The sequence below is a fragment of the Panthera onca genome, chromosome C1 (genome assembly GCF_046562875.1).
Source record: "Panthera onca isolate mPanOnc1 chromosome C1, mPanOnc1 haplotype 2, whole genome shotgun sequence".
In the NCBI taxonomy this organism is placed as follows: domain Eukaryota; kingdom Metazoa; phylum Chordata; class Mammalia; order Carnivora; family Felidae; genus Panthera; species Panthera onca.
Window position 1 is genome coordinate 8743306 of NC_138346.1, and position 27733 is coordinate 8771038.

General features: G+C 50.5%; 1 protein-coding gene, 1 long non-coding RNA gene and 1 pseudogene across 7 annotated transcripts in view; 2 read left to right on the forward strand and 1 right to left on the reverse strand.

Annotated features, from left to right (window-relative positions):
* The window catches only part of ARMC9 (armadillo repeat containing 9), a 152813-nt gene extending 144061 nt beyond the window's left edge, over positions 1–8752 (reverse strand). For 5 of the 6 annotated variants that reach the window (XM_078450789.2, XM_078450788.2, XM_078450786.2 and 2 more), the window contains exons 1-3: positions 8654–8752; positions 1799–1889; positions 11–136 (exon numbers count right to left, since the gene is read on the reverse strand). In XM_078450789.2, coding sequence (XP_078306915.1) covers positions 11–136; positions 1799–1849 — 177 coding nt within the window. In that variant the 5' untranslated portion in view covers positions 1850–1889; positions 8654–8752. Of the gene's footprint in view, positions 1–10; positions 137–1798; positions 1890–5366; positions 5468–8653 lie in introns of those variants that run through there. The other variant, XM_078450785.2, reaches the window with a different exon arrangement.
* Positions 8753–8863: 111 nt separating this feature from the next.
* On the forward strand, positions 8864–22024 carry LOC132677629 (uncharacterized). Its single transcript, XR_013557158.2, has 4 exons — positions 8864–9475; positions 18926–19057; positions 19625–19743; positions 20509–22024. It is a non-coding gene; the product is annotated as an uncharacterized LOC132677629 (long non-coding RNA).
* A 2245-nt stretch (positions 22025–24269) lies between these two features.
* On the forward strand, positions 24270–26518 carry LOC132671075 (small ribosomal subunit protein uS10 pseudogene; annotated as a pseudogene).
* Positions 26519–27733: the final 1215 nt, after the last annotated feature.

Genomic DNA, 27733 nt, shown 5'->3' on the forward strand with positions numbered 1-27733 from the left:
AAAATGTTACCTGGATGAGCAGTGATTTGGAATCCCTTAAAGATCCACCTGCTGTTTTAGATAACGGCTTTCCTTTTATTTTGCATTCTTTTGAAAATGTTTTCAAGGTGTCTTCAAATTCAGCAAAATCTAAATACTATAAAAAAGAACATAAGTGTATATACATTTCTCTATTTTAACATCAACAAAGTAACTGCCTTTGAAGTAACTATACCAGCTCCGTGGATCACCAATTCATAACGGGGTTAATCTTTGGGAGAATTTGGGATCCAGCTTACAATTTACTTGGTTGACACACATGCCAAGAGCCTAGAAAGACAGTATCATAGAACATGCTTATTTACAGAAAATAAATTTGTTTTCAGGAAAAAAAAAGTGAGCTGCACGATTCATTACCATTATTAATAGAAACAAAATGATGTGTGCAGCAGTCTGAAAAAGGCAAAAGTGATCTTTAGAAGGCCTGATGGCTTTGGGTCTAGTAGGTCTCTGGGAATCTGCTACTTGAAACAGGCACTAGAAATGCCTGCCCTTAAGAACAGAAGATAAAAGATGGGCAATGTCGGCAGTGACCTTGGAGCACGGCACTAAAGCTCACTGCCTGTCTCGAGACGCCCCTCTCCTTTGCCTTCCCCACCATGTACTCAACCGTCGTCCTCCACACTCCTCTGCCCTCCTTCTCAGTTTGTGGCAGTCGCCTCCTGCCACCTCCTCGGGGTAGGCTACTTCCCCAGGCCCTGTCCACAACCCATTGCTGTGATGGCTTTAAGAATTTATTCATGAGATGGGGCTCCTGGATGGCTCAGTCGGTTGAGCGTCCGACTTCGGCTCAGGTCATGATCTCACGATTCATGGGTTCGAGCCCCGCGTCGGGCTCTGTGCTGACAGCTCAGAGCCTGGAGCCTGCTTCGGATCCTGTTGTCTTCCTCTCTCTCTGCCCCTCCCCCCGCTCATACTCGGTCTCTGTCTCACAAATAAATGTTAAAAAAATTTTTTTTAATAGTAAAAAATTTTTTGAAAAAATAATTTATTCACGAGCACACCAAAAAATGACTAAGCTTCATTTCCGGGATAGATGCCTTGCTCCACTGCCGTGGCTCGCGGTGCCTACTGGACGGTTAATCACAGAATAAAACAGCAGCTGCGGTTTCTTAAGCACCATCGACGTGCTAGCCCCGTGCTAAAAGCAGTAGAGAATATATAAAAGCACAGGGTGTGGGTCCTGTCCTTCAAAAGCTTTCATTGTAGCAAACCTAAATGTCCATTCATAGGTAACAAGTTAAGTAGACGCGGCCACTCGATTTGAAATATTCAACAGCATTAAAAAGTATGAGGCAGATCACAGGAAGGCAGTCACACTATACTACTGTGGGTGCAGAAAAGCCAAGCTTCAGAACAACATGTACGACAGCATATTCCATTTTGTAAAGCAAACTATAGACATGTACATGTATTTTGCATATTCACTGAAAAAAAGTCTGGAAAAATACACTAACCCATTAACAGTGGTCGCTGCAGGAGTGGAACAGGGTAATGAACTTTTTACATTTCCACATTGTTTGCATCTTTACCGTGAGCACATGTTACTATTATAATTTTCTTTAAAGAAATCTTTTCAAGTGACTTTAAGATTTCAATTTAGTTATGAAAACCAATAATACATATATAATGGAAAACAGAGAACTCTAATGTAAGGATAGAAAACACATTTATTATAAGACACTATAAAATGTGTTGCATTATAAAACATGAGTTTTCAAGATCTTTTTTTCTGTGACCTGTGTGTGGCAAAACATACCTCTTTCACTAGTGCAAGTAATTCTGATTCGTGAGCCAGAACGTCCCCCATATTGAACGGTTACTGTTAATTCTCACGGCAGCAAAAACCTCTACGAGGCAAAAGCAGAAGATAAAAGCTTTCACTACAATCATCTGTGAAGTCATAAAAAGATGGCTGTGGTGGGCAGAATAATGGCCCCCCATTCTAACCCCCAGAGCCCCTATGTCGAGTTGCACATGGAATTAAGGTTGCTAATCAGCTGACCTTAAAATAAGGAGAGTATCTATGATTACCTGGTGGGCCCAGTGTAATCACCATGATCCTTATAAGGAGACAAGAGGGTCAATGTCAGAGTGATGCACTGCTGGCCCTGAAGATGGAGAAGGGACCCCACACCAAGGAATGAGTGCAGGCAGCCTCTAGAAGCTCGAAAAGGCAAGGAACAGACTCTCCTCCGGAGCCTTCAGAAATGAACAAGCCCTGGGCCACCAGGGGGCTCAGTCAGTCAAGCGTCCGACTTGGGCTCCGATCACGAACTCCCGGTTTGCAAGTTCAAGCCCCACATGGAGCTCTGTGCTGTTAGCACGGAACCCGCTTCAGATCCTCTGTCTCCCTCTCTCAAAAATAAACATTAAAAAAAAAAAAAAAATGAACAAGCCCTGTGAACACCTGGATTCTAGCCCAGGGAGACCCATTTTGGGCTTCTGACCTCCAGGTCACTAATTTTATGGTAACTTATTACAGCAGCACTAGGAAATACAGAGGCTAAAGTCCGACGTAATTCCTTCTTCTATGACAACTACTTAAAATGAGTGTGAACATGGGCTAGAAGGCGGTGTAAATGAGAATCAAGGCTTGCTAATGGATTGGGGACGATTATTTTTCTAATGTGCCATAGTGTGGTATATGTAATTCAAACGATCAAGACCACAAAGTACATTTTAGAACAAAACAAAATTTGATAAGATTCATTCACTTAAGAAGGACATGCATTAAAATTAATCTGATATAAATAAACACAGAGTCACCAATTCCTCACACAGCCTCCAAGTAAAAAATAGTAACCGGGGGCACCTGGGTGGCTCAGTCGTTTAGGTGTCCAATTCTTTTTTTTTTTTTTTTAATTTTTTTTAATGTTTTTATTTATTTTTGAGACAGAGAGACAGAGCATGAGTAGGGGAGAGGCAGAGAAAGAGAGGGAGACACAGAATCCGAAGCAGGCTCCAGGCTCCGAGCTGTCAGCACAGAGCCTGACGCGGGGCTCGAACTCATGGACTGTGAGATCATGACCTGAGCCGAAGTCGGACGCTCAACCGACTGAGCCACCCAGGCGCCCCTAGGTGTCCAATTCTTGATTTCGGCTCAAGTCATGAGCTCGCGGTTGTGAGATCAATCGAGCCTTGCATTGGGCTCCATGCTGGGTTGAAGAAGCCTGCTCAAGATTCTCCCTCTCCTTTTCTCTCCCTGTCCCTCTGCCCCCCCCACTGCACATGCACACCCATTCTCTTAGAAAGAAAGAAAGAAAGAAAGAAATCCGTAATGTTTCTGGAAGACCATAATCATTTAGCCTCACAGTAATGGAGGAGGAAGTGATACATATTTTCACAAGTGTTAAGGTTCACGCGCTAGAGAATTTATTAGGTCAGTTTGTCTTTGTTTTTTGTTTTCTTTTAGTTACATGTAAGGATGCACAACGCCTATGTACATGTCCAAATGTTTAAATAAACAAAACGCTGCAAACGTTTTGAAGAAGTACTTTCTACTTTTTCTGTCCCCAGGTGTGCCCAAAGCAGCCACTCCCTGAGCCGCACCCCCAGGCTCTTCACCCACACTGGGTGCCCATAACCAGGGGAATGAAAAAGCCTGTGCACTAATACTAAGTACCCACTCACTGGCACCTGATCTGGGGCAATCCCCGAAACTCGGAGTCTCTTTCATCTGTGAAATAAAGTGGAGAATTGACCAGATCTCTTCTATTACTAAGAACACACGATTCTGTTAACATTACATCTGCCCATTACAGTGCCTTTGATTTGAATTATTTGAGCGTAAGTCGGGTAGATTAAATTTAGTAACTTGCCCCGTCTTCATTCTCTGTCTCACCATCATCTTGTGGCCCCATCTTTCCCAATGTATGGGGACGCAATCTCCCGTTCCCTCTCTCCCTACTTCAGTTGCTAGCCTATTGACAAGTGATCTTTCCTCTCCTGCTTAGGACCCTCCTCGGGTACCACCACCCTCCGGACCAAGGCCACGCTCCTTACGCCCACCTCTCAAAGGCTACACAGCTTGGCCTCCCACACTCTCCTTTGCTCTGTGAACTTGAGGTACAAGGGCCACAGAGTGGCCGCACCCACCGGACGCCCACAGCCCACGCCTGCCTTCTCTCTGCACTTCCTGCAGACACCCTCCAGGGACTCCCATCTCATTCAGGTCTCTTCTAAATGTCACCTCCTCAGAGAGCTTGCCCTGACTACCCTTTCTAAGGGGTGAGCCCCATCACTTCTAAGTCTTCCGTCCTGCTTTATTTTTCTCAACAGCACTAACCACCATCTGACTCGAACACCCATCTGCTTAAGTACCGCTCGCTGTGGATTCAGGAGCTGCAGCCCTCGGCGTGCCCGGGGCCCAGGCCAGTGCCTGGCACACTGTAGTTGCTCAAAAACAACGAACGGAAGTAATTTCAGATGTGAGGAAAAGACAGCAAGAAGGGGACAGAGCCTGGAGAAGAGGGGTGTGGGGCTCTTTTAGACAGTGTGGGCAGAGAAGGCCTCCCTGGGAACGTCTGGGTGGAGACGCGAGGACGTGAGCACTCCCGGATCCGGGGAGAGGGGTCTGCAAGCGTGGAGGCCACAGAGCGCTGAGGACCGGGGTGGGGAGAAGCAAGGCAGACACAGGAGGCCTGGAGGCGCGGGCCAGGTCAGACAGGCCTTGTGTGGGCGAGCGGCCTGAGCGTGGTGGGAAGCCCCGAGAGGGCCCTGAGGAGGGACTGCCAACCCCGATTTACGTTTCCCAACAGCAGCGTCTGCTGCGTGGGGAGAGGCTGAGCGGACCGTGGGCGGAAAGGGGGTCACGGCCGAGCCCGAGCTAGTGACGAGGGGAGTCTGGACGAGCCGAGGGGAACCTCGTGAAGTGTTCGGGTTCCAGACGTGAAAGGGAGAGGTGCACAACCTGCTGATGGACTGGAGGTCGGGGGTGAGGGTAAGAAGGGAAGGAAGACACGCGGGCCTGAGCAGACGCCATCTGCTGAAGTGGGGAGGAAGGGGACAGGGGCCGTCTGACAGGTCATCAAGAGTTCTGTTCCGGCCACAGTCTCGCAGGCCCACGAGGCATCCCGGCAGGGTGTGGAGAAGGCGGGTGCGTGGGAGCCCGAGTAAAGGGGAAGGTGGGAGCTGGAGATCAGCATCTGGAAACTGTCAGCATAAAGATGGCATCTCAGGAGACAAGGCTCCTACACGGATGGGACTCCTAGGGAGGAGGCGTAGCGGAGAAGAGCTCGGGCCCGTGCCTGAACCCTGGAGCACTCGGGTACCAGGCGGCCAAAGCAGTGACTTGTTGGTGGGACACGAGCGGGAGACTGTGGCACCTGGGAGCCAGGGAAGGTGTTCCCCTCGCCAACTGCCACTCTGCACGGTCGAGGAACACGTGGGGAGAAGACTCAATCCTTGGATTTGACAACACGGGTTTGACAGCGATGTGGACAAGAACAGTGAGGACAGGTGCCTGAAAGGAAAGGGTTAAAGAGAGAAGTCACAAAGGAGGGACAGGGAGATCTGTCACAACAAGGAGGGAGGGAGTGGTGACGGCTGGAAGAGAAGGTGGGAACCGAGCAGACTATGGAAACGTGGCAGGATTTCCAGTGCTGAGAATCTGCTTAAGACACATGGACTCGAGGGGCGCCTGGTGGCTCAGTCAGTTGAGTGTCTGACTTTAGCTCAGGTCACGATCTCGAGGTTCATGGGTTCCAGCCCCACGTCAGGCTCTCTGCTGTCAGCACGGAGCCTGCTTCGGATCTTCTGTCCCCCTCTCTCTCTTCCCCTCCCCACTCGCACTCTCACGCACAAGGGCTCTTTCTCTCAAAAATAAATATTTAAAAAAAAAAAAAAAAAGACACATGGACTTGAATCCGAAACCCGGAACCAGTCTGCACAATTTTGCAGTTTTTTCAGCCACTTTCAGCCGTCTGAGTTAGGTGAGCCAGGGTGAGGTTTTTTCTGGAAGAGAGGGAAAAGAGAAAGCCAGTGTAACAGTGATGGAGCACTGAGGCTGGAGGAGGGGGGAGGTGCACAGGGGATCGTAGAGCAGTGAGAAAGTAACAAGGTCAAACACCTGCTTAAGAGGCCCGGGGCCTGAGATCAGCGGCAGAGACACATTCACGTGAGCTTGAAAGAGGAAAAAGTGTGATCAGAATGGAACAGGTGCTTGATCTGGGAGGCGATGCCATATTAGGACATTCGTGGCCACAGCAGGGAGCGGAGAGAAGGAATGGAGGAAGAAGACGCCTGAAAGATGAAGAAAGCAGAGGGGCACTTGGCTGGCTCAATCAGTTAAGCATTTGACTCTTGAATTCGGCTCAGGTCACGATCTCACTGTGAGATCGAGCCCGAGTCGGGCTCTGCACTGACAGTGCAGAGCCTGCTTGGGAGTCTCTCTCTCTCTCTCTCTCTCTCTCTCTCTCTCTCTCAAAACAAATAAATAAACATTAAAAAGAAAAAAAAAGATGGAGAAAGTGGAGTGAGTGGCCAGAATGGGGAAATCTCCAAAACAGAAGGAGAGGAGGTGGAGGGGCAGACAGTGAGCCAGGCGCTACAGCCTTTGAGGGGAAGCTGTGCCCCCAGTAGGTTGGTGGCAGGGAGGAAAGGCCAGGGCACGTGCTTCAAAGGAGCTGGGGGTTTTGACGAAGGGAGACAGTGACGTGGATGTAGCAGGGAGTGCACCTATCCTTCCTGGCACCTGCAGGCCTGCCAGGGACCTGAGGAAAGACTGCTACGGTTTGAGGACCACCACCTCCTCAGCCCTTCTCTGGACCCCCGCCACCTCTGCCCCACAGCAGGCCCACCAGCGGCAAACCTCCGATATCCCCCACACCACATGCTCTTCCACAACTCCAAACCGTCTGTCTGATGCACTCGCCCCACCACAAACTTGGCTCATCAGGGTAACTTAACCCAGAACTGACCTCTTTCAGGAGGTCGGCCATGAACCCCTCCCCTTCCTTCCCTATCAAGGAAATACTCTCTCCTCTGAACTCTACATTTACCTCTACTGCTATACTTATCACCCTGTCTATAAAGGCAGGCAGGTGGATTTAAATTTGATGTCTCCAGAACCTAACGGAGCCCGGTAGGCATCACAGACACCCAAGATATTTACAAACAAATGATGTCCAAGCAGAGAGAACAGAATTTTGAAGACCAGAGAACAAGAGAACGTTGTTGTTTTTGAGAACGCAAGCTCTTCCTACCTCAGGGCCTTTGCACATCCTCTTCTCGCTGCTTACAACACTTCCCTCCTCTTTCTTCACCTGGCTAATCCCTGTGCTTATAAACATCACTTACTCAGAGAAGTTCTTCAAGACCACTATTTGAATGAGATTCTGCTGTGATGATCTCTCAGTGAATGTGAGCCACTGTTGGGTATTCTATTACTCTGACATCTTGGAAATGAGAATTTCATCTAAACCTTTATATCATAAAAAGTTCACTTTAGGGGCGCCTGGGTGGCTCAGTCGGTTGGGTGGCCGACTTCGGCTCAGGTCATGATCTCACAGATCGAGTTCGAGCCCCGCGTCGGGCTCTGTGCTGACAGCTCAGAGCCTGAAGCCTGTTTCAGATTCTGTGTCTCCCTCTTTTTGACCCTCCCTCGTTCATGCTCTGTCTCTCTCTGTCTCAAAAATAAATAAACGTTAAAAAAAATTTTTAAAAAGTTCACTTTAAGAGTTTACTGTATGCCAGGCAACATGCAAGATGCTTCACATTTAATTGTCACAACAAAACTGAGAGATGAATAGAATTTATATTATTTTACAGATGAGGTAACTGAGGCTCAAACAGGTTGAGATGCTCCCAACAATCCAGCCAGTAAGTGACAAAAGTACGAATTTAAGTCCAGACCGATATTAACCACTACACAAGTACTACCCAAAACGCTGGGACCACCTCAATCAGGATCGCCTGGGATGCTTCTGCAAATGAAAATTCCTAGCGCCATCCTGATCTTAACTGGACACCATGGCAGCACGATGCCCAGAAACTGATTTAAACAAACTCCCCGGATGACTTTTATGCACACTCAAGTTTAAGAACCACTGCTCTACTTTATGCAGAAACTAGACAAAACTTCTTCAGCCATTCTTGAAGATTGCTTCTTAATTTCCATAGAATAGGGCTCTAGGACCTACAAGCTGATCGAATAAGGGGAAGGCTATGGGATTTGTCTGGAAGACGAAATTGCAGTGTTAGCATCCTAGTTTGGCTTAGACTGGATGAAGTCTGGAGAGGAGGTTAGCTGAGGCAGATAACAGAGCGGATGGATCTAAAAGCCCCAGGCTACCCGCTCGTGCCGCCACTACCCAGCTGGACGACCGGCGGCCCCTTCCAAGTTCGGTCCACTGCAGCACAGATCAGAGACTACTTGCGGGAAGCGGCTGGGCCCGTCTTCGGTTTGTCCAGGAGGCCGCCTCGGGCCCACGCCAGAGTAAGAGCCCAGGACGGCCCGACCAGAAGTGGGGACGTTCGGCAGCGGCTGCCAAGCTGGCTTTCCTCTGGGGCGAGGGCTCCGCAGAGCTTCGGCCCTCGGGCCCCACCACTGCTCCTTTCCGCCCGGGGATGGCAGGCTCCAGGGCGGCCCGACCGCATCGGAGGAGGCGCTTACCTGCTGCACGGCCGCAGGCGCCCGCGCCAAACCCGCTCCGCCGCCACTTCTCCAGCTGTCGCCCAGGCAACCGGCGCCGCCAGTTCGACGTCACGTGGGGGCGGTGCAGCCAATCACAGGACGCAGCCGGCGCGGAGCATCCTGGGAGGAAAGGCGGGCGATTCGGGAGCTGGGGCTCCGAGGCCTCCCGGCGGCGGAAGTGAAGCGGGATTTCGCGGCGCGGCGGCCGCTGTGTGAGGCTCGCTGTGGGGTGGCTTCCCCGGTCCTCCTCTCCACGACTTCCCGTTCGTTCATTTCCACACGCGCGGTGCTTGGCGCTCTGCCCGGCTCTGGGGATGAGCCGACTGGGCTCAATACCTAACTTCAAGGAGCTCGTTGTATCCCGGGAAAAACAAAACCGGCCAGAGAATACAATACAGAGTGGTGTTCGTGGAAAAACAGGTGTTACTCCCGTTCGCAGGAGCGACTCAGAGTTACCTTGGAACCAAAAATGTCGCCCCAAATCTGCCTACGCTTCACCCTTCCACCCCGCTGCAGCACTTTCTGGGAATTTTAAGAAACTTCCCCCGCCCCACGTGAAATTTTGGTTTTCAAAAATAGAACAGCGCAAATCCTCCCTCTCCTTGCACGTGGTGCTTCCGGGCTCAAGTTAAACAGCACTGAAAGAGCACCTGCCAGTCTCCAGCTCAGCTGGAGGGTGGGGAGGTGGCTGGAGACATGACCTTCCAGGCACTGAGGCTCTGTAGTGGGAGTCTTCGTGTTTCCACCTCATGCTTCCAAAAAGACAGCCAAGGCCAGAGTCAGGGAAGAGTCATGGAGAAGGTAGGTGAACTTTATTTTAAAGAAGCCCTAAGATGGTCTGTGGCCACCATCTCCCTGGCCTCCAGCCCTGCCACTGCTCTTCTGGGATCTGAGATTGCCTTCAAAGAAAAGCTATATTTGGCAGGAAGAGAAATCCTGTCCATGTAATATGTATTGAAAATAAATGTCAGGATGCCTGGGTGGCTCAGTGGGTTAAGCTTCTGACATCAGCTCAGGTCATGATCTCACGGTTTGTAAGTTCCAGCTGAGTTGGGCTGTGCTGACAGCTCAGAGCCTGGAGTTTGCTTTGGATTCTGTCTCCCTCTCTCTCTGCCTCTCCCTTGCTCATGCTCTGTCTCTCTCTCAATAAACATTAAAAAAAATTTTTTTAATAAAAAAAATAAATCTCCCATTCACAGTAAGTTAACATTTGTGTCAGTTCACTGTGTGCCAAAGGTCGTCAGACAAAATATAGAACACTTAAATTTTTTTAAACGTTTTTTTAATTTTAATTTTTATTTTTGAGACAGAGAGAGACAGAGCATGAGCAGGGGAGGGGCAGAGAGAGAGGGAGACAGAATCTGAGGCAGGCTCCAGGCTCTGAGCTGCCAGAACAGAGCCCGACGCAGGGCTCGAACTCAGGAACTGTGAGATCATGACCTGAGCCAAAGTTGGACACTCAACCGACCGAGCCACCCAGGCGCCCCTAGAACACTTACATTTTAAATTTGGATTTCAGATAAGTTTTTAATATAAGTATATCCCAACTATTGGTTTATTTTAATGTATATACAGGACATTATATTGGCCTGTATTTTTATTTGCTAAATATGACAACCCCATGTGTGCCCAGCATTGTGCTAAGTGAATTACATAAATTATTTAATTCACACCACATCCATGAGATGGATAATATTTTCAGAATTGTATAGATTAATGTTGTACTTTACCTGAGGTAATGTACATGCTGATGTCTGATCTGGGGTGCTTTCTATTGCAGTAAGCTAAATCATATCAGTCTCTTTGTCCAAGTTTTGTCTTTGACAAGATAAATAACAGGAGGTACAGAGAGGTTAAGAACTCAGAGTTCGCACAGCAGGGGAGTGGTGGAACCGGACCAAATCTAGGTCCTCGTGCCTTTGAACCCTGGGCTCTAGGCTACAATAAATACCACTCCTGTTTTGCATTTGCCTTCTGGGTGCATTTGCCTGACTTCCAGGATTATGGTCATTGTGGTGGCTATTATCTTTGTCTGCCCATCACCTCTGTCCCTCCTGGTAATACACCTGACCACAGGGTTGGGCACACAGCTGGGAATGGACTAATCTTACACTGCATCTCTGACCATGGTGATTGGCCCAGGATGGGCATGTGATTCAAGCTAAGCCAATGAGAGTCTTTCCGAGGCATTCTTCTGTTGAATTGTGTTCAGGTTATTGTAAAATGAGATTCCAGGGTAGCCTTATAACCATGTCCTTTGTCACATAAAAAAGCCTGAGAAAATGAAGCTGTCACCCAGAGAGATGCAAAGAGAAGATGCTGGGATTGTGAAATCCCTGGGTCCAGACTCTGAGTTCCATAGAGCTCTTCTCGTTCCTACAGAAGCTCCAGCAGCCCTCCAATCAACCAAATAGTTTTCTATTCAGACGGATTCAAATTGGGTTTCTGTCACTTGCAACCCAAAGAATCCTGTTGTAGACATAATTTCTGTATATGTCATATCAACTCAAAGTGCCTTCAACAAGGGGATTTGTTATTAATTAAAAATGTCAGGCTAATTTTCTTACAATAAACCCAGAGGTAGCTTCTTACGATTACCTCAAGTTGTCAAGGATCTAGGTTGGTTTCTGACTTGTACCTTTGTGATTGTGGGTGATACTGGAACAAGCAGATATGACTTGAAACAGTTAGTAGATAAATTGCTATCATTCTTTATACTTTAAGAATTTCTTCAATTCCTTGAACACTTGTGTGATACAAGCACTAAATTGGAAAAAAAAATGTCAATGTGATATGTCCTGGTGTGAGTACAAAGAATATTTTTGTCACAAAGGCAAACTGCTTCCCTCTGAAGTGTCATCTGGGCAGTGCCCATGTTGACTCTGCTCTGTATATCCATGAGTTCAGAGCAGTACGGTAAACCAGTGCCTCCCCTTCCCAGTTCTTAGGCCTACCAAAACATCCCACTGGTTTTTTTCTTGACAACTCCAGTTTTCCCAAAGTGCCAGTGCACCCACAATGACTTTCTGGTGCCTGGATGGCTCAGTTGACTAAGTGTCTGACTCTTGATCTTGGCTCCAGTTATGATCTCACAGTTCGTAGGACTGAGCCCTACGTTGGGCTCTGCTGACAGTGTGGAGCCTGCTTGGGATTCTCTCTCTCCCTATCTCTCTGCCTCTCCCCTGCTCATGCTCTCTTTCAAAATAAATGAAATGAAATGAAATGAAATGAAATGAAATGAAATGAAATGAAATGAATCTGTATAAACTCATCACTCCAGTTGTAGGATTATCAAAATGTTGCTGCTGGGAAAAACTCAACCCCAAATTCAATTCTTGGAATATGCACAATACTTCAGGGGAGCTAACCAAGCTTTCCCTGAAAATAAAAGGGACTGGCTGAGTTCTGCATTCGAGGGACAAATCTGAGCCATCTGCAGCCCTTCTATGGACCTTAGCCCTTGAACACCTTGGGGGTGGGAGGCCACACATCTCTGTGCCATGCTACACAGTTCTTTTTTTTTCCAGTTTCAAACATTTTAATTTTTTATTGAATTATAATTGGCATACAATATTGTATTAGTTTCAGTGTAGAAGAGAGTGATTCGATATTTTTATACATTACAAAATGCTCATCACAATAGGTCTAGTTACCATCTGTCATTATACAAAGTTATCACAATATTTAAAAAAAAATTTTTAAGTACTCTCTATATCCAACATGGGGCTTGAACTCACGACACTGAGATAAACAGTTGCATGCTCTACCAACTGAACCAGCCAAGAGCCCCCAAATTATTACAGCATTATTGATTATATTCTCTATGATGTACATTGCATCCCTGTTATTTATTTTATAACTGGAAGTTTGCACCTCTTAATTCCCTTCATTTATTTGGCCCATCCCCCCACTTCCCTCCCCTCTGGAAACCACCAGTTTGTTCTCTGTATCTCTGAGTTTGTTTCTGTTTTGTTCTGTTTCTTCATTTTTTTTTGCTTTTTAGATTTCACATATAAGTGAAATCATATGGTATTTGTCTTCCTTTGTCTGACTTATTTTATTTTGCAGAATACCCTCCAGGTCCATCCATGTTGTCGCAAATGTCAAGATTTCATTTCTTTTTATGGCTGAGTAATAGTCCATTGAATATATATATACCACATCTTATCCATTCATTTGTCTGTGAACACTTAGGTTGCTCCCATATCTTGGCAATTACATACGGGTACATATATCTTTTTGAATTAGTGTTTTCATTTCTTCAGATAGATACCCAGACGTAGAATTGCTGAATCACATGATAGTTCTGTTTCCAATTTTTGCGGGAACCTCCAACATATGGTTTTCCATGATGGCTGCACGAATGTACATTCCCACCAACAGTGCACTTGGGTTCCCTTTTTTCCTTGCCAACACTTGTTATTTCTTATCTCTTTGATAATAACCATTATGACAGGTGTGAGGTGGTATCTCATTGCGGTTTTGATTCGCATTTCCCTGATGTTTAGTGATGTGGAGCATCTTTTCCTGTGCCTGTTGACCATCTTTTATGTCTTCTTTGGAAAAATGCCTCTTTTCAGGTCCTCTGCCCATTTTTTAATAGGGTTTGCCTTTTTGTTATTCAGTTGTCTGAGTCCTTTACATATCTTGGATATCCACCCCTTATCAAGTTTGTAAGTATCTTCTCCCATTCAGTAAGTTGCCTTTTGGTTTTATTAATATTTTCCTTTGCTGTGCAAAAGCTTTTTAGCTTGATGTAGTCCCATTTGTTTATTTTCTTTTTCTTTTGTTGCCGTTGCTTGAGAAAGCAGATCCAAAAGTGACACAGCTCTAAAATGAAGTCATCTTTGCAGCTGTCGCAGGCAACTGCCTGGCCTCTCTCTCTACTGAAGGGCAAATAGCTGAAACCACACACAGAGGAACTGTGTCAAAACCCCCGAAGAGAATGAATTGGATGAGAGGGTGAAGCCACCTAAATTAAGCCCTTAAGGCTGACCCACTCAGACAAACCTGGCAATCAGCTGGATTGACTTTATCTCGGAGCTCCAACAGGGGGAGTTCAGACCAAGAGCATGTTTCTGAGAAAGCACAGGGCCTGGATCTAATCAGCAGGTTGGAGGAGGAACGTACTGAAATACCGAGCGCAAATCAAAAGATGGGCTACTGCCAACCCACTGCCTGGGCAAAAAAAAAAAAAAAAAAAAAAAAGTCCTTCCAGGAAAGTTGGGTTTTGTCACTGTCCAAAACTCATGATGTATGGGGGATTCGGATACATCTGTCTTCCCAGCTCAGAGTCCATGCAGAGGTGGCGGAACTGGATTTTGGTCCGCAAGGGTCGCTTGATTTCGTGGAAAGAGAGCATACCCAAGTGGGAATACACATCCCCATCCCCTAAGGGAGTTATCAGTGAGCAGGAAAGCAGGGGAGTCCTGACAGTGGGTGAGGCCGGAGTCTTGGAGTCCATCTTGGCTTCGAGTGCCAGGTTTCCTTGCCCTATCCCAGAGGTGTGACTTACATCATAGTCCCCAACTGTCATGTGGACTTGATGAAGCTGGCAAAAAGACGCGGGCTATTTGGACTTCCAGAGGGGCATCTGGGTGGCTCCGTTGGTGAAGCGTCCCACTTTGGCTCAGGTCACGACGTCATGGTTCGTGGGTTCGAGCCCCGCATCGGGCTCTGTGCTGACGGCTTGGAGCCTGGGGCCTGCTTTGGATTCTATGTCTCCCTCTCTCTCTACCCCTTGCCCACTCACACTCTGTCTCTCTTTCTCAAAAATAAACATAAAAAAATTTTTTTTAATGGACTTGCAGAAGAGCAAATCTGGGACAAGATTTTTTTTTTTTTTTTTTTTTTGAGTAGACTCTATACCCAACACGGGTCTTGAACTCACAACCCCGAGATCAAGAGTCATATGCTCTACCAACTGAGCCAGTCAGGTGCCCCATGGAAGCAAGATCTTTTCAAAGCAAGTGTACATCTGCAAGAGACTGGTGGGACTCACAGCAGCTGGTGTTCATAGATAACAGACGCTTAAGGTTCTTAGGAGTATCGCCAGCTTCTAAGCAAGCTTAAAAATGCAGACTGCACGGCATGTGATGTGAGCACAGAGTAGTAAATGCTAAAGTGACCGCATCTGGGTGGTTTCCCGGCTGTTGACACATCTCGAGAACCAGCAAGACAAGGCACACGGAATGTCTTTAGTCTTGTGGCTGTCCCTGGCGTTTGGATGGGATGCTGCAGAAGGAGTTCTTGTGAGCCACTAAGCACGCCCTGACCTCCTCTTGCCTTAGCCTAAACACCAATGCTTTCCCTTGTGACTGTTGCTCTCCTGGTGAGACCTCCATACAGACCAGAAAGGAGTGTGAGACGGCGATAACTGAGCCACAAGATAAAATAGTTGATTCATCTTCATAAAAGGAATAATTCCTGATGATGGAAAGTGCATACAGTCACATTAAATCTCCCTTTTTACCCTTCTCCTCGTCATTAGCAAATGATCCATGAGCTCAGCTGAACCTGAGGTCAAGGGCAGGAGGTAGAACTTCTGTCTGGCCCTGGGACCAAAAGCCTTTCGCTGCTAACAGACATACGAAGCCAAAAGTGAAACTACGGGCGGTGAGGGGAGAATGTGTATGGACTGACCGCTGGCTTTCGAAGTGCGGTCCCCAGAGTGGCCTCGGCAGCGTCACCTGGGAACCTGTTGGACGTGCACCTTCTCTGGCCCCACCCACACCTGCTGACTGCGGAGCTGCGGGCGGTGGGCGCCGCGAAGGGGCTGGGACGGCGCTGGAGCGCAGGGGCAGCGGGGAGAGCGCGCGAGGCCGGCCCCGCGGACAGAGCGGGGGGGGGGGGGGGGGTGCGGGAGCCCGGACTGCGGGGGGTAGACCCCCAGCCGACGGTCAGCTCAGGGAAGGATGGGGTCAGCCGGGGCCCTGGGGTAGAGCAGCAGGGGAGCGGCCGTCCCACCCCGACCTGGGCCTGGGCGGGGCGGAAATCTGGCTCCTGCCAGGCCCCAGGCGCACCCCCTCCGCCCCACCCTCGGGCGGTCACTTCCAGGAACCCGGACTCCGGCTGTGCCAGCGCAGCGGTCGGGCGCGCAGAGGTTCCCAGAAATCGCGCGCGCTCTGGAGTGGGGACCGGCCCCCCCCCCCCCCCCCCGGGCATCGCTGCTTTCCTCCCATCGGTCGCCCGGGCCGCCCTCCCGTCGCCGCCCCCGGCCCCGGGCCCCCATGCGGGCTCCCCGCTCGCTGCAAGCTCTCCCCCTTTGGCGGGACCGCCTCGCTTTCCCTCCTGCCTCAACTCCTTCAAGTCCAGGGACAGGAACCCCTCTCAAAACGGCTTAAGCCAGCGGCGCCAGGCTGGCGCAGTTGGTAGAGCAATGCGACACTTCTTGGGGTCGTGAGTTTGAGCCCCATGTTGGGTGGCCTTACTTTAAAAAATAAGTTTAAAAAAAAAAGAAAAAAAAATATATGTATAAACCCAGCTTAAGCCAAAGGATCTTTGCTGGCTCCCGTCAGCGGCAAGTCGGAGGAGGAGTCCCCCTCCCTCAAAGCTGGAAGGAGGACTCCCGCCCACCTTTAGCTCTGCGCTTGACGCTCTTCTCTGGGCTCTGCCTTTGGCTCTGTGTGGGAGTGACTGAAAGTCAGTTCTGTCTATGGCTAGGCCCCAAATGGGTGGCCTGCACAGAGCTAAGCCCCAGGGCAGGGCTCTCCCTGGAGTCTGGGGGCCCTGAGTGTCTGATTCCAGTCCTTCCGGGGTGGCTACGCGCGGCCCTTGGCTTTCTAAAACATCTCTGTGTGTATGGGGTAAGGGTACCTTTGCTGAGCGTGTTCACGCTGATCGCTTGACTTGCAAGGACGACTCTGGGCTCACACAGGCTCACACAGGCTGGGCAGTGGTGGCTCCACCCCGGGGCCTTGGAACTCCCCATCAAGGAGGAGAGGTGGGGGTGGGGGGCACAGACACATGCCCGGGCCTCCAGCTCTGGGACCCCTTCCCCCCTCTTACTGTAAGTCAGGGCAGCGGCCTGGTTCTCTGACTCCAGGCTGGACCAGGTCCCGGGAGGGCCTGCCAAGATCCTGGGGGGAGGTGCCAAAGTCGGCAGAGATTTGGAGTAACGAGCTTGGTAGCAGCATCTTGTCTGGGCTCAGAGGTTTCTGCCAAATAGAGTTAAGTCACCCTTGCTCTGAGTATTTGCAGCCTCTAGGGGCGAAAAAGCTGTCCAGGAAAAGTGATAGGAACCGTGTCCATCCCTTCGGGCTCAGGCAAATATGGCCCAACTGAGGGCCTGGGCAGAGCCAACAGGGGAAGCTCCAGGGACACTGGTGCAAACAGAAGGGGCGTCGTCGTCAAATACTGCAACAGCCTGAGGCCTGGACGGCCGCTCTCTGGGCCCCTCGGCGTCCCAGCCGTCGACACTAACACGTCAAGACTGTGCTCCCCGCTTTGTGACACTTGGCGGCCGCCCTCCAGTTCCACCAGCTGCAGGATACGGTGGGCCCCAGCTCCGACAGGTGCTGTTAAAGCAGAGTCCCGGAGCTCTCTGGGACTGCTGAACAGGGGCTCTGCAGTCAACAGGACCACATGAAAAACACACAGAGAGTGAAAGAAGTCCATGGTGGGGGGGGGGGGGACCTCCTGCTGCCAAGGGACCCTGCAATCCATCGCCTTTGAACACCCGGCTGGGCTGGGGAAGCCTGCGCCCCTTGGACGCAGCTGCTTCCTTCCCCGCGGCCTACTGGCTGGTGATGGGGCGGGGCGGGGGGGGGGGGGGGCCTGCTCTGAGTCTGGATGCTTCCCTTGCTGGGCCGTGAAGTGGTGACTTCCGACCAACCACGGCCAGGCTGGAAAGATGACACAGTCTCGTTTGTATGGAGATGCAGGAAATTTCTTTCTCCAGATATTCTGATAGGCTGCACCCTGGACTTGTTTGGAAGAAATACTTGGCTAAGTCCTTCGGGCTGAGGGTGGGGTGAGGAGCAGACGGGAGTCCGGGGTCTTAGTGTTCCGCCTTCCCAGGAGTCCGGGTGCTGGCCCCAGGGCCTTTGCCTCTGAGCGCTGAGGTGGCTGTGGGCTGTGCCAGACGAGGGGGAGCTGGCACTGACCTGAAGTGCCCTGACAAAGAAGGGGATTGGAGCTGGGGGTGGGAGGGGGGTTGGGGGGGGAGAGAGCCGGTGGGGTGCCACTCTGGGAAACCACGGTGGGGCTAGATCCGTCAGCAGGGGGTTTGGGGGCCAGAAACATCTAATGGAGGGAGTAGCATGAGCAATATTGTGCCCAATTACCCTTCTCCCGTTTCTCCACAGTAATAAAAGCAACCATTTTTAACTGGCCACATGCTGCCAGGTGATTCAAGTGTGGCCAAGGGGATGAAAAAAACAGAGACTGCACGTCCAACATCCGGGATGTGTCTGTCAGGGGAAAGTTATGTCTTCTTTGTTTTCTTCCTCCTTTCTCCTTCCTGACGGCTGGAAACGCAGATGGGTTGTTTGAAGTGCAGGTACCACGTGGGACCTCAAGGTGACCTTGGGGAAGGAGTCCATACGTGATAGCCCTATTGGTTTGGTGAGGCCACCAGAACAAATGATCGCAAACTGGGTGGCTTAAAGCGACGGAAGCATATTCTTTCTCTCAGAAGCGTATTCTGTCACAGTTCCGGAAGCCAGAAGTCTGAAATCAAGGTGCGGGCGGGGTCGGTTCCTTCCGGAAACTTTCTCCCAGCCTTTGGTGGTTGTGGGCCATCCTCCGCTTGTAGATGCTTCCCTGGCTGCGTCTCATCACGTGGACTTCCCTCTGCGTCTGTGTCTCTGTGTGTCCTCCTCTCTTCCCATAAGGACGCCGCTGGGTTGAAGGCCTCCCCCTATTCCTGTCTGACTTCCTCCTGGTTACCTGCAAGGATCGTATTTGCAAATAAGGTTACATTCCGAGGTTCTGGGTGGACGTGAACCCTGTGGGGACTCTATTCTGCCCAGTACACAGCACCACAAGGTGGAGGGAGCTTGGGTCCCTGACACTGAGGCACACCAGGCCAGGCTGCTCTAAATGCCTACAGACGTGATGAACAGAGGGAAGCAAACCTCTACCTTATTTAAGCTACTATCACTTTGATTGTCCAGGGAGATCTGTGGTCACTTCTAACTCATGCGAATATAGCCCCTCGGAACCCCTCATGCCATCTACACGTTTCTCTTGGGGGCATTCATGAGTGGGGCGCTTGAAAGGAAGCTGAGTTCTCTTTATAATTGGGCACAGGGTGAAAACCCGAGACAGCCTGAGGAGGAGAGGCAGCTGACATCCGCCCGGATGATGTGTCTACCGAGAAGCACTTCCTGCGCTGAGCACTCTGATTTGGGAGCACTGAGGAGGGACACAAGCATCCAGGGGGTAGGTCCAGGGGGTGGCATCTGGGGAGGGGTTGTCCTGGGAGCTGGGAGCATCAGGAGGCTGTCACTGCTCAAGGACCCAGCTCTGTCTCTGCTGCCCACCCCAGTCCACACGGCCCCACGATGTTCCTTGACCTTCTCCATACGTGACCCTGGGGGAGACATAGATTCAAGGCCCTGTCCTGAGAGCCAGTGGGCAGCTGGCGCTGCCCTGCCTGTCTGGTCGCGCAGACCAGCTTGCCTGGACGTGAGCGGGCCCACACAGCCCATCCACTGCACTCTACCTCGAGCAGGTGCCAGAGCATTGTCCCGGGCCAGCTCTGTACCTGAGATGGAAGGATGGAACTCTGACCCTGCCTGTCTTGTCTGTCTTGACCCAAGGTCAAGGCATACCTAGAGGTGGTCCCACAAAGACCCACAGATCCCTATATCTCTGGTGGCCACAGGACTAGGCTTAGGGCAGCATCTTTGGGGGAGATTAGCAGGAGGTGGAGGGAAGGGTGGCCCGGCTGACTGCTGGAACCGAGACTCACTTTGACATGATCTGGACTTGGGCTTCCACACACAGTAGGACCGGGCAGGGAGGCAAGAATGAGCTGCGATGAATCATCACCCTGTCCTGTGCCTCCGTCTCCCCCTTGAGCCTTCCCACGAGATCCCTTCCCGGAGGAACCTACCAAAAGGCTGGTAAATAAACATTCTTGGTTCCAAGAACAGCTGGGGAGGGAGGTGCAAGGGTAGCTCCTTCTCAGCCTTCTCCCTGGAGCGAGCCTGGAAGTGCCGAAGGGGTGCTGGGGTCTGGGGGGTGGCCCTCCCTCTGGGAAGGCGGGGGTGCTGGCTGACCCACCACTGAATCCAGGGGTACTCTGGAATGGCGGTGTAGTGTGGCGGCACTGCCCTGCAGCGTCTAGGCCTTGGTCTGGACCCCAAAGCCCCTCGAGTCTATGCTGTCCAGGCCTTTGGGAGGCCAGGTCTCAGGCCAGGCCAGCTGCGACCACACAACTTCCTGAGCAGGCCTTTTGCCGTGTCCACTCACGGCACCAAACCCAGAACACAGGTCCGGGGAAGGAGCCAAGATGGGGACAGATTTCCTTCCCCCCAACCCCCCCCCCCCCCACCATCTTGGCCCCAAGAGCCCTCAGGATTCTGGTCTGTCCTGACTCACATTTTCTAGAACCATCTGTGTCATAGAAATGTGTGCGCGCCTCTGGCAATGTTCTTTACTTGCGCTTGGAGGCCTGCCTCGCTCTGGATTCTTTAATCGGGGGCTCCTGGGGCCGGAACCACAGTGGAGCCCAAGCTCCGGGTGAGGCCCTGTCCTGGGAGGCTGCCTGGCCCCCGGCCCTCCATAGCCCCCACTCCCTCCCTCGGGGAAGCTGTGAGAGCTGCAGGCGCCAGCCAGAAGAGCCCATTCATTTTCTCTGCCTGCTCAGCCTTCACATGTCCTTTTAGGGTAGAGCCTGCCGACGACGCAGCCAGCGGAGGCCAGGCTGCTGCGAGGAACAGACGGGGAGGCCTCAGAGGGGCTCCCCACTGAGGATGCCTAGCTGCCCTGGGTGGCGAGTCTCCAACTTCCCAGACGTCCTTGTTAGCCTCATGTTTTGTAACGTCCTCCTTCCTATCCTAAAATGAAATTCCCAGGTAATTTAACCTGTTTGGCCACATGACTTTAAAATAATCATTATAATGCCCTAACTGTAATAAAAAGAAGAAATCAAAGGAAAGCGATTTGTAAAAACCAAACCTATTTCCACATGTAAGCACCTGGGCCAGTTACACCAGTCTGATGCGTGTGGCCTTCAGGCAGCCAGCGCCCTGCGGCTGGTGCACGTGTGCCGTGGTAGCAACTTGGGTCCCCGGTGCTGTGGCCATTTTCGATGCGAGTTTTCCACACGATGAGCGGCTCTCGGTAAAGGTCTGAAGCGAACCAAGACCAGTGTCACCGCAGCCACGCTCTTCAACAGTCCGGTGTGGCAGGCTCCCCCCAGGCGTGCCGCTTGCGTTCCCCCAACATCGTGGAAATGCCCCCAGTCACCCCAAAATGCCCCCACCAATGTGTGAAACGCCTCCCTCCTCGGGGCAGCTGTGCCCCTTGTCTGAAAACCACTGCTTCGGGCCCTGGGAGTGGTGGGCATAGGAACGTGAATTGACCAAGTCCAGCTAAAGGCATGGCCGTGGCAAGAGCAAGTCGCCCCTGGAAGTACTCTTTTGGTATCAGATGCCCCCAGTTCAACTCCAAGCGGCTTGCGTTTTGCTTAAGCACAGCATTTTGCTGCTCACGGCATCTCAAAGTCTGGAAGTCGAGGCACAGAGCTGCCTCTTGGCTCGGCGTCCCCTGGGTTGGCATCACATCCAGGCCACATCGGAAACGGAAGAGAGGGTGGTTCCCAGTAGCCGGAACAGGCGTCCCGGGGTGGGGGCTTATCGGCCGGGGTCGGCCTGACGGGAGTCGTTGGTTCCCCGCTGACGCAATACCCGTGGCCTGTGGCTGGAGGGTGCCGACCGGTGCCTGAGCGGAGCCGGCAAGCGGCCCGTTCCTCGGGGAGAAATGAAGATACAGATGCCAGTTAGCAGAGGGAACGGAAGTGGTGGCTGGACTGCAAAGGTTATAGAAGTTCTCTGGAGAAAGGGCGATACGTGAGTGAATGAGCTTCCTGGGTCCTCTCTAAAGTGGTACAGAAGTAGGGGCTGAACCCAGTCGTTTATGGATCTGACCTCCGCAGTTTGGTTTGTTCCCGCTCAGACGCAGTGCTCTTCCATATTCCTTCTTTGTGGTGGCTCCACCACCACAGCCTGGCCGCGTTGAAGCAGAGGCTTGGGAATACGAAGGGACCCAGCACGGGCTACCTGTCCCCATTCGGGCCTAGATCAGGGCCCTTGAAGGCTCCAGGCACTAAAAAGATTATGGTGCTTCCACTTAACGCCCTTCCTTGCTCCCATTAAAAATAAACACATTTCTTTTCGTAAATTTTTTTAATGTTTATTTATTATTGAGAGACAGAGTGAGACAGAGCATGAGCAGGGGAGGGGCAGACAGAGGAGGAGACACAGAATCCGAAGCGGGCTCCGGGCTCCGAGCTGTCGGCACAGGGCCCGACGCGGGGCTCGAACCCACCTACTGCGAGATCGTGACCTGAGCCGGAGTCGGACGCCCAACCGACCGAGCCACCCAGGCGCCCCCAAATAAAACATTTCTGGGGCGCCTGGGTGGCTCGGTCGGTTAAGCGTCCGACTTCAGCTCAGGTCATGATCTCGCGGTCTGTGAGTTCAAGCCCCGCGTCGGGCTCTGTGCGGACAGCTCAGAGCCTGGAGCCTGCTTTGGATTCTGTGTCTCCCTCTCTCTCTGACCCTCCCCTGTTCGTTCTCTGTCTCTCTCTGTCTCAAAAATAAATAAACGTTTAAAAAAATAATAAAAAAAAATAAAATAAAACATTTCTAAGGCACAAAATAAATGTAAGGAAGTCTAGCAACTTGTTAATTTTTTCCCATCAAGACCATTTGGACTACAAATATATGTTGATCAAATTATTTTCAGAAGAATGGAATTATTTCGTCCTGGGCCCCTGCGATGCCGGCTCCAGCATGCGTGTGGCCTGCTGATGGCAGATCTGGTGCTGCCGTCCTCCCCCGCCCCTGAGCGCGACCCTCTTGCCTTCCCCTGGCTGCTGGCGGAGGTGTGACCGCGCTGACTGCTCACGGTTCCCCTTAGAGCACTCTAGAGAGGGGAGGCTGTGTTCAGGCCACTGTGGGGCCGGCCCGAGGCCTGGGGAATCCGGGGCCGGGACCCCCTGGATGGCGTCTACTCCCGGGCGCCGTCGGGTAATGCCGCGTCACGACGAGCCGCAGTCTCAGGCTGGGGCCACAGCGGGGCACCTCCCAGGGAAAGTGGGCATCGTGGCCTCTGGGCTCCTCAGCATGCCCATCACGGGGCTCTAGGAAAGACGGCAAAGAGGCGTCTCGTAAAGTGGGGTGCTGCCAGAGTTAGACAAATCCCAAGTCCTTTTTGATGGCGAGTCGCAATCGCAGGGGCGTGTCTGGGAGAGCCTGGAGACGGAGGCCAGCGGGCCTGGGCCGCGTATCGCTTGTACCACAAAGACTCCTCCAAGGGACCGCTGCAGGACGGCACTCCCACTTGCTGCCGCTTGGCCGTCAGTTTGGCTTCTGAGGACCTTTCCTCTGGGGAGGACATCCTGTCTCCGGGTGCGCTCACACTGTCTCGGTCGTGAGGTCCTGCATTGCCCCCGGAGACACCCCTCTCCTCGGGCGGGCCTTTGCTGAAGGCCACGCTGTTGGAGGGCTCCCCGCTCTCCCCAAATCCACACCCCATCGAGGTGGCAAGGGGACACTGGTCTTGTGGAGGCGGTTTTGTATAGGACGGTGTTCCTCGGCGTGGCCCTGGGTCCGTCTGCGTCACGATCATCTGAGCGGGAGCTAAACTTGCTGGGTTTCCGAGTTGGACTCCAGATATGCTGAGTCACTGCCATAGTGACTAAAATATACGCAAAAGCAAAAGCAATAAAAAAAGATTTTGTAGTCCCGCAGATCTGGCTCTGAGCTCCCCTCTCACAACTTACGACGTGCCCCTACCCTCTCTGAGCCCCATTTCCTGGGGCAGAACTATTTACCTCACGATAGAATTGGGAGGATTAAAAATGGCAATGCGAGGGGCGCCTGGGTGGCTCAGCGTCTGACTCCTGATGTTCAGGTCGTGATCTCATGGTTTGTGAGATCAAGCCCCAAGTTGGGGTCTGCACCGACAGCACAGAGCTCGCTTGGGATTCCCTCTCTCTCCTTCTCTCTCTGCTCCTTTCTCACTCCTGCATGCTCTCTCTCAAAGTAAATAAACAAGCACACACGGGAGCAAAATACAGGCTTGTCGCTATCTGTCCCTCCATCCGTCTGTCCATCCGCTCCTCTATGTAATACTTACTGAGTGTCTGCAGTGAACCAGGAACCGCTCTAGGCGCCAAGAATACGGCACAATCATCCCAAACAAGCTCCTTGTCCTCATGAAGTTTATATGCTAATCATGTGTAAGTCAGAATCACCAGACTCCCCAAGCTAATGCAATTATTTAATCTGAAACCAATAGGCTTTATTTATCAAACATTGTGACAGGGACTTTGGGGGATACTTTGATGCTTGCCCTTCAGGAGCTTATTTATGGACTGGCTTGTTAACAGACATCCTACACAGGAAACCATGGAAGAACAATGAATCGCCTTGCTAACCGTGTGTCGTACATGCCCGAGAGGGGCTTGGAGGAGAGACTGATTCCTGGGGCTGGCAGTGAGGTAACTGAATAGCCCTTCCTCTCACCCTGAAGGCTTCCAATCTAAGAACAAAGAAGGGAATTTGCTTAGGGACCCGTCACCCCCCCCCCCCGCCCCCCCTTATTTTGGACGGGCTAGTTTATACCCCTCATAAGCGAAAGCCTTTGATGCTTGTGAACCTCTTAATCTTTAGAACATGAATCAGGGCTTCTGAGAGATCATGGCACAGGAGTCAGAGGCTGCTCACACCAGGTCCTGGGAATATGACTTAATGGGAAACTCTGTCTCTCCAACTCTTCGCCAAGTCCCAGCTGTATGTAATGCCTGAGATCTTGGAAAGTAATTATCTCCCGGATGCAAATAAATAACCCACTGATTTGGAAAACACTGAGCGCATGCACCAAAGGAGCTGCCCAGACCCCAGCAAACAGATGGGAAATGCCCATCAATAGTGGGCTGTGTTATAGAGGCTCGGGGGATTAGAAAAATACTACTTTTGGAAGACCCACAGATGGCCAACAGACACACGAAAAGATGCTCAACATCACTGATCACCGAGGAAATACAAATCAAAACTACAGTGAGCTATCACCTCCCACGTGTCAGAATGGCTAAAATCAACGCAAGAAACAACAGGTGTTGGCAAGGATGTGAAAGGGGAACCCTTGTGCACTGGTGGGAGTGCAAACTGTTGCAGCCACTCCAGAGAAATAGTATGGAGTTTCCCCAAAAACTTAAAAATAGAACTACCCTACAATCCAGCAAATGCACTACTATTTAACCAAAGGATACAGAAATACTGATTCAAAGGGATATATGCACGCTGATGTTTAAGGCAGCATTATCTACCATAGCCAAATTATGGAAACAGCCCGAGTGTTCACTGACTGATGAATGATGTAAGATAGACACACACACACACACACACACGCACACACATATTCTATATATGTATATATATAATGGAATATCACAGCCATTAAAAAGAATGAAGTCTTGCCATTTGCGACGATGTAGATGGGGCTACAGAGTATTATGCTAAGCGAAATAAGTCTGTCAGAGAAAGATACCATCAAATACCATGATTTCACTCATATGTAGAATTTCAGAAACAAAACAAACAAGCAAAGGGAGAAAAGAGAGGGGCAAACCAAGAAACAGACTCTTAACTATAGAAAACAAACTGATGGTTACCAGAGGGGAGGTGGGTGGGGGAATGGGGATTAGGAGGGCACTTGTGATCGTCACCGGATGTTGTAGGGAAGTGTTGAATCACTGTATTGTACACCTGAAACTAATGTTACACTGTATGTTAACTGGAATTTAAATAAAAACTTAAAGAGAGAACAATGAAATAAAATACTGCTTTTGTTGGCAACCCCTTTCTAGAAAGGTGTCCTGGCTTAGGAGTGTGGCGGACACAAACTAGGAGCAGAGTCTGGACATAGGATAAGCAAAGAAGTAGCTATTTGCCATTTGTTGCCCCTTTGGATCAAACAAGGCCAGAAAATTAACAGGCCAGAGACCGACCAGCTTAATGGAAAGATGAACTGGAGACACACCTGTACAAATGGCTCTTGATGTTGAACAGGTCCCGTCACTGTTATGAGTGTCCTCATGTGTAAAATGAAGGGTGAGACCATACCGTTATTCAGCTAAAATTTAGTTAAGGCCTACTTAAGTACTAGGCTCTTTAATAAAGAAGATCTTGCTCTTTGAGGAAAACGCGCTCGCAGCCTCAGTGGAGCTTTGGAGGCCCCGCTCCTGCTCCTGACTCACCGCTGTCGCCGAGGAACAAGTCGGTCAGGAAGCTGCGCGGCAGCCGTGGCTTTTAAAGCCACCGGGAAGACACCTGTGGAACCGGAGGTGGCGATTCAGCAAATTAGAATTACTCTAACCAGCCGCAACGTACAATCTTTGGAGAAGGTATGTGCTGACCTGATCAGAGGCGCCGAGGAAAAGAATCTCAAAGTGAAAGGACCAGTTCGGATGCCTACCAAGACTCTGAGAATCACTACAAGAAAAACTCCTTGCGGTGAAGGTTCTAAGACTTGGGATCGTCTTCAGATGAGGATCCATTAGCGAGTCATTGATTTGCACCGTCCTTCTGAGATTGTTAAACAGATTACTTGCATCACTATTGAGCCAGGAGTTGAGGTTGAGGTTACCATTGCAGATGTTTAAGTCAGCCTTTTTAATAAATTGATTATCAGTTTAAAAAAAAAAGATCTCAAGGTAAATGTGTCTATATCCTAGGGGGTTGGTTGTGAGGAATGAGTATATGAACACATGTGATTCCCAGTAGTGTCGGGCGCATACTAAGGATGTAATAATTAGCCATTATCATTTAATCCCTGTAACAACCTTGAGGTGAACATGATTTCTTCTGTACAAATGAGAAAACCACCAAGGGACAAGATCAGGATATGAACCAGTCTGAGGCCAGAGTCCACGATTTTCCCATTACGTAGTTTGGCTTGGAAGGGCCCCTGTGGCTTTTAATCGTAAAAAAGGAAAGGGTAGAAAAGGAATTTGAACTTTAGAAACAATCAAGCTAACCACCTTCTAAGGAATTTTTCGTGGAAAGTGGAAGTGTTGTCTCATTAATAATGAAGATAAGGAGGTTGGGGAGGGGTATGGGACAAAGCCACAAAAGCTTCTTTGCCCAAGCTCATTTCTTCTCATCTCATGCCAATTATAGATTTCAGAGACATGATCTTCCCTACACACACAAAGAAAAGCCTGGGTTCTCCAAGAACAAAACAACTGAAAAACAGTCCTTAGCAGGAACGTTTAATCACTACAGGAATGAGAAAAGACTTTTATAGATCCCTGGAGAAGGCAGCTCCAAGACAGATGAATTAATCACCTCTTACGTGCTCGTGGACCCCGTCCCAATCCTGTTAGTGCTCAGCTGTGGCTCTCAGTTCTCGATACAGCTAGTCAATGACTAGGTGATCATGCTCTATGTGCTAAGGTTATAAATGTAAACAAGACAAATGAGGGGGAGGGGTGCCTGGTGGGTCGCTCAGTCTGCTGAGTGTCTGACTTCAGCTCGGGTGATGATCTCATGGTTTGTGAGTTCACGCCCCGCATCAGACTCCACTGCTGTCAGTGCAGAGCCCGCTTCAGATCCTCTGTCCCCCCCTCTCTCAAAAATAAATAAACATTAAAAAAAAAAACAAAGACAAATGAGGGGGAAAATAGGTAACTTAGGCAATGAGTGACGGTAGTAAGGACAATAGGGGGTGATACTGGGTGCTGGGGAAGCAGAAGGACCTAGTCCAGCTCTGGGGGTGGGGGAGGGGAGGTGGAATTGGTGTGGGTTTCTTGAAGTAAGTCTCTATAAATTGAAACCTAAAGAACTAACTAGTAGATTCACCAGACCTAGAGGGACAGGGTGG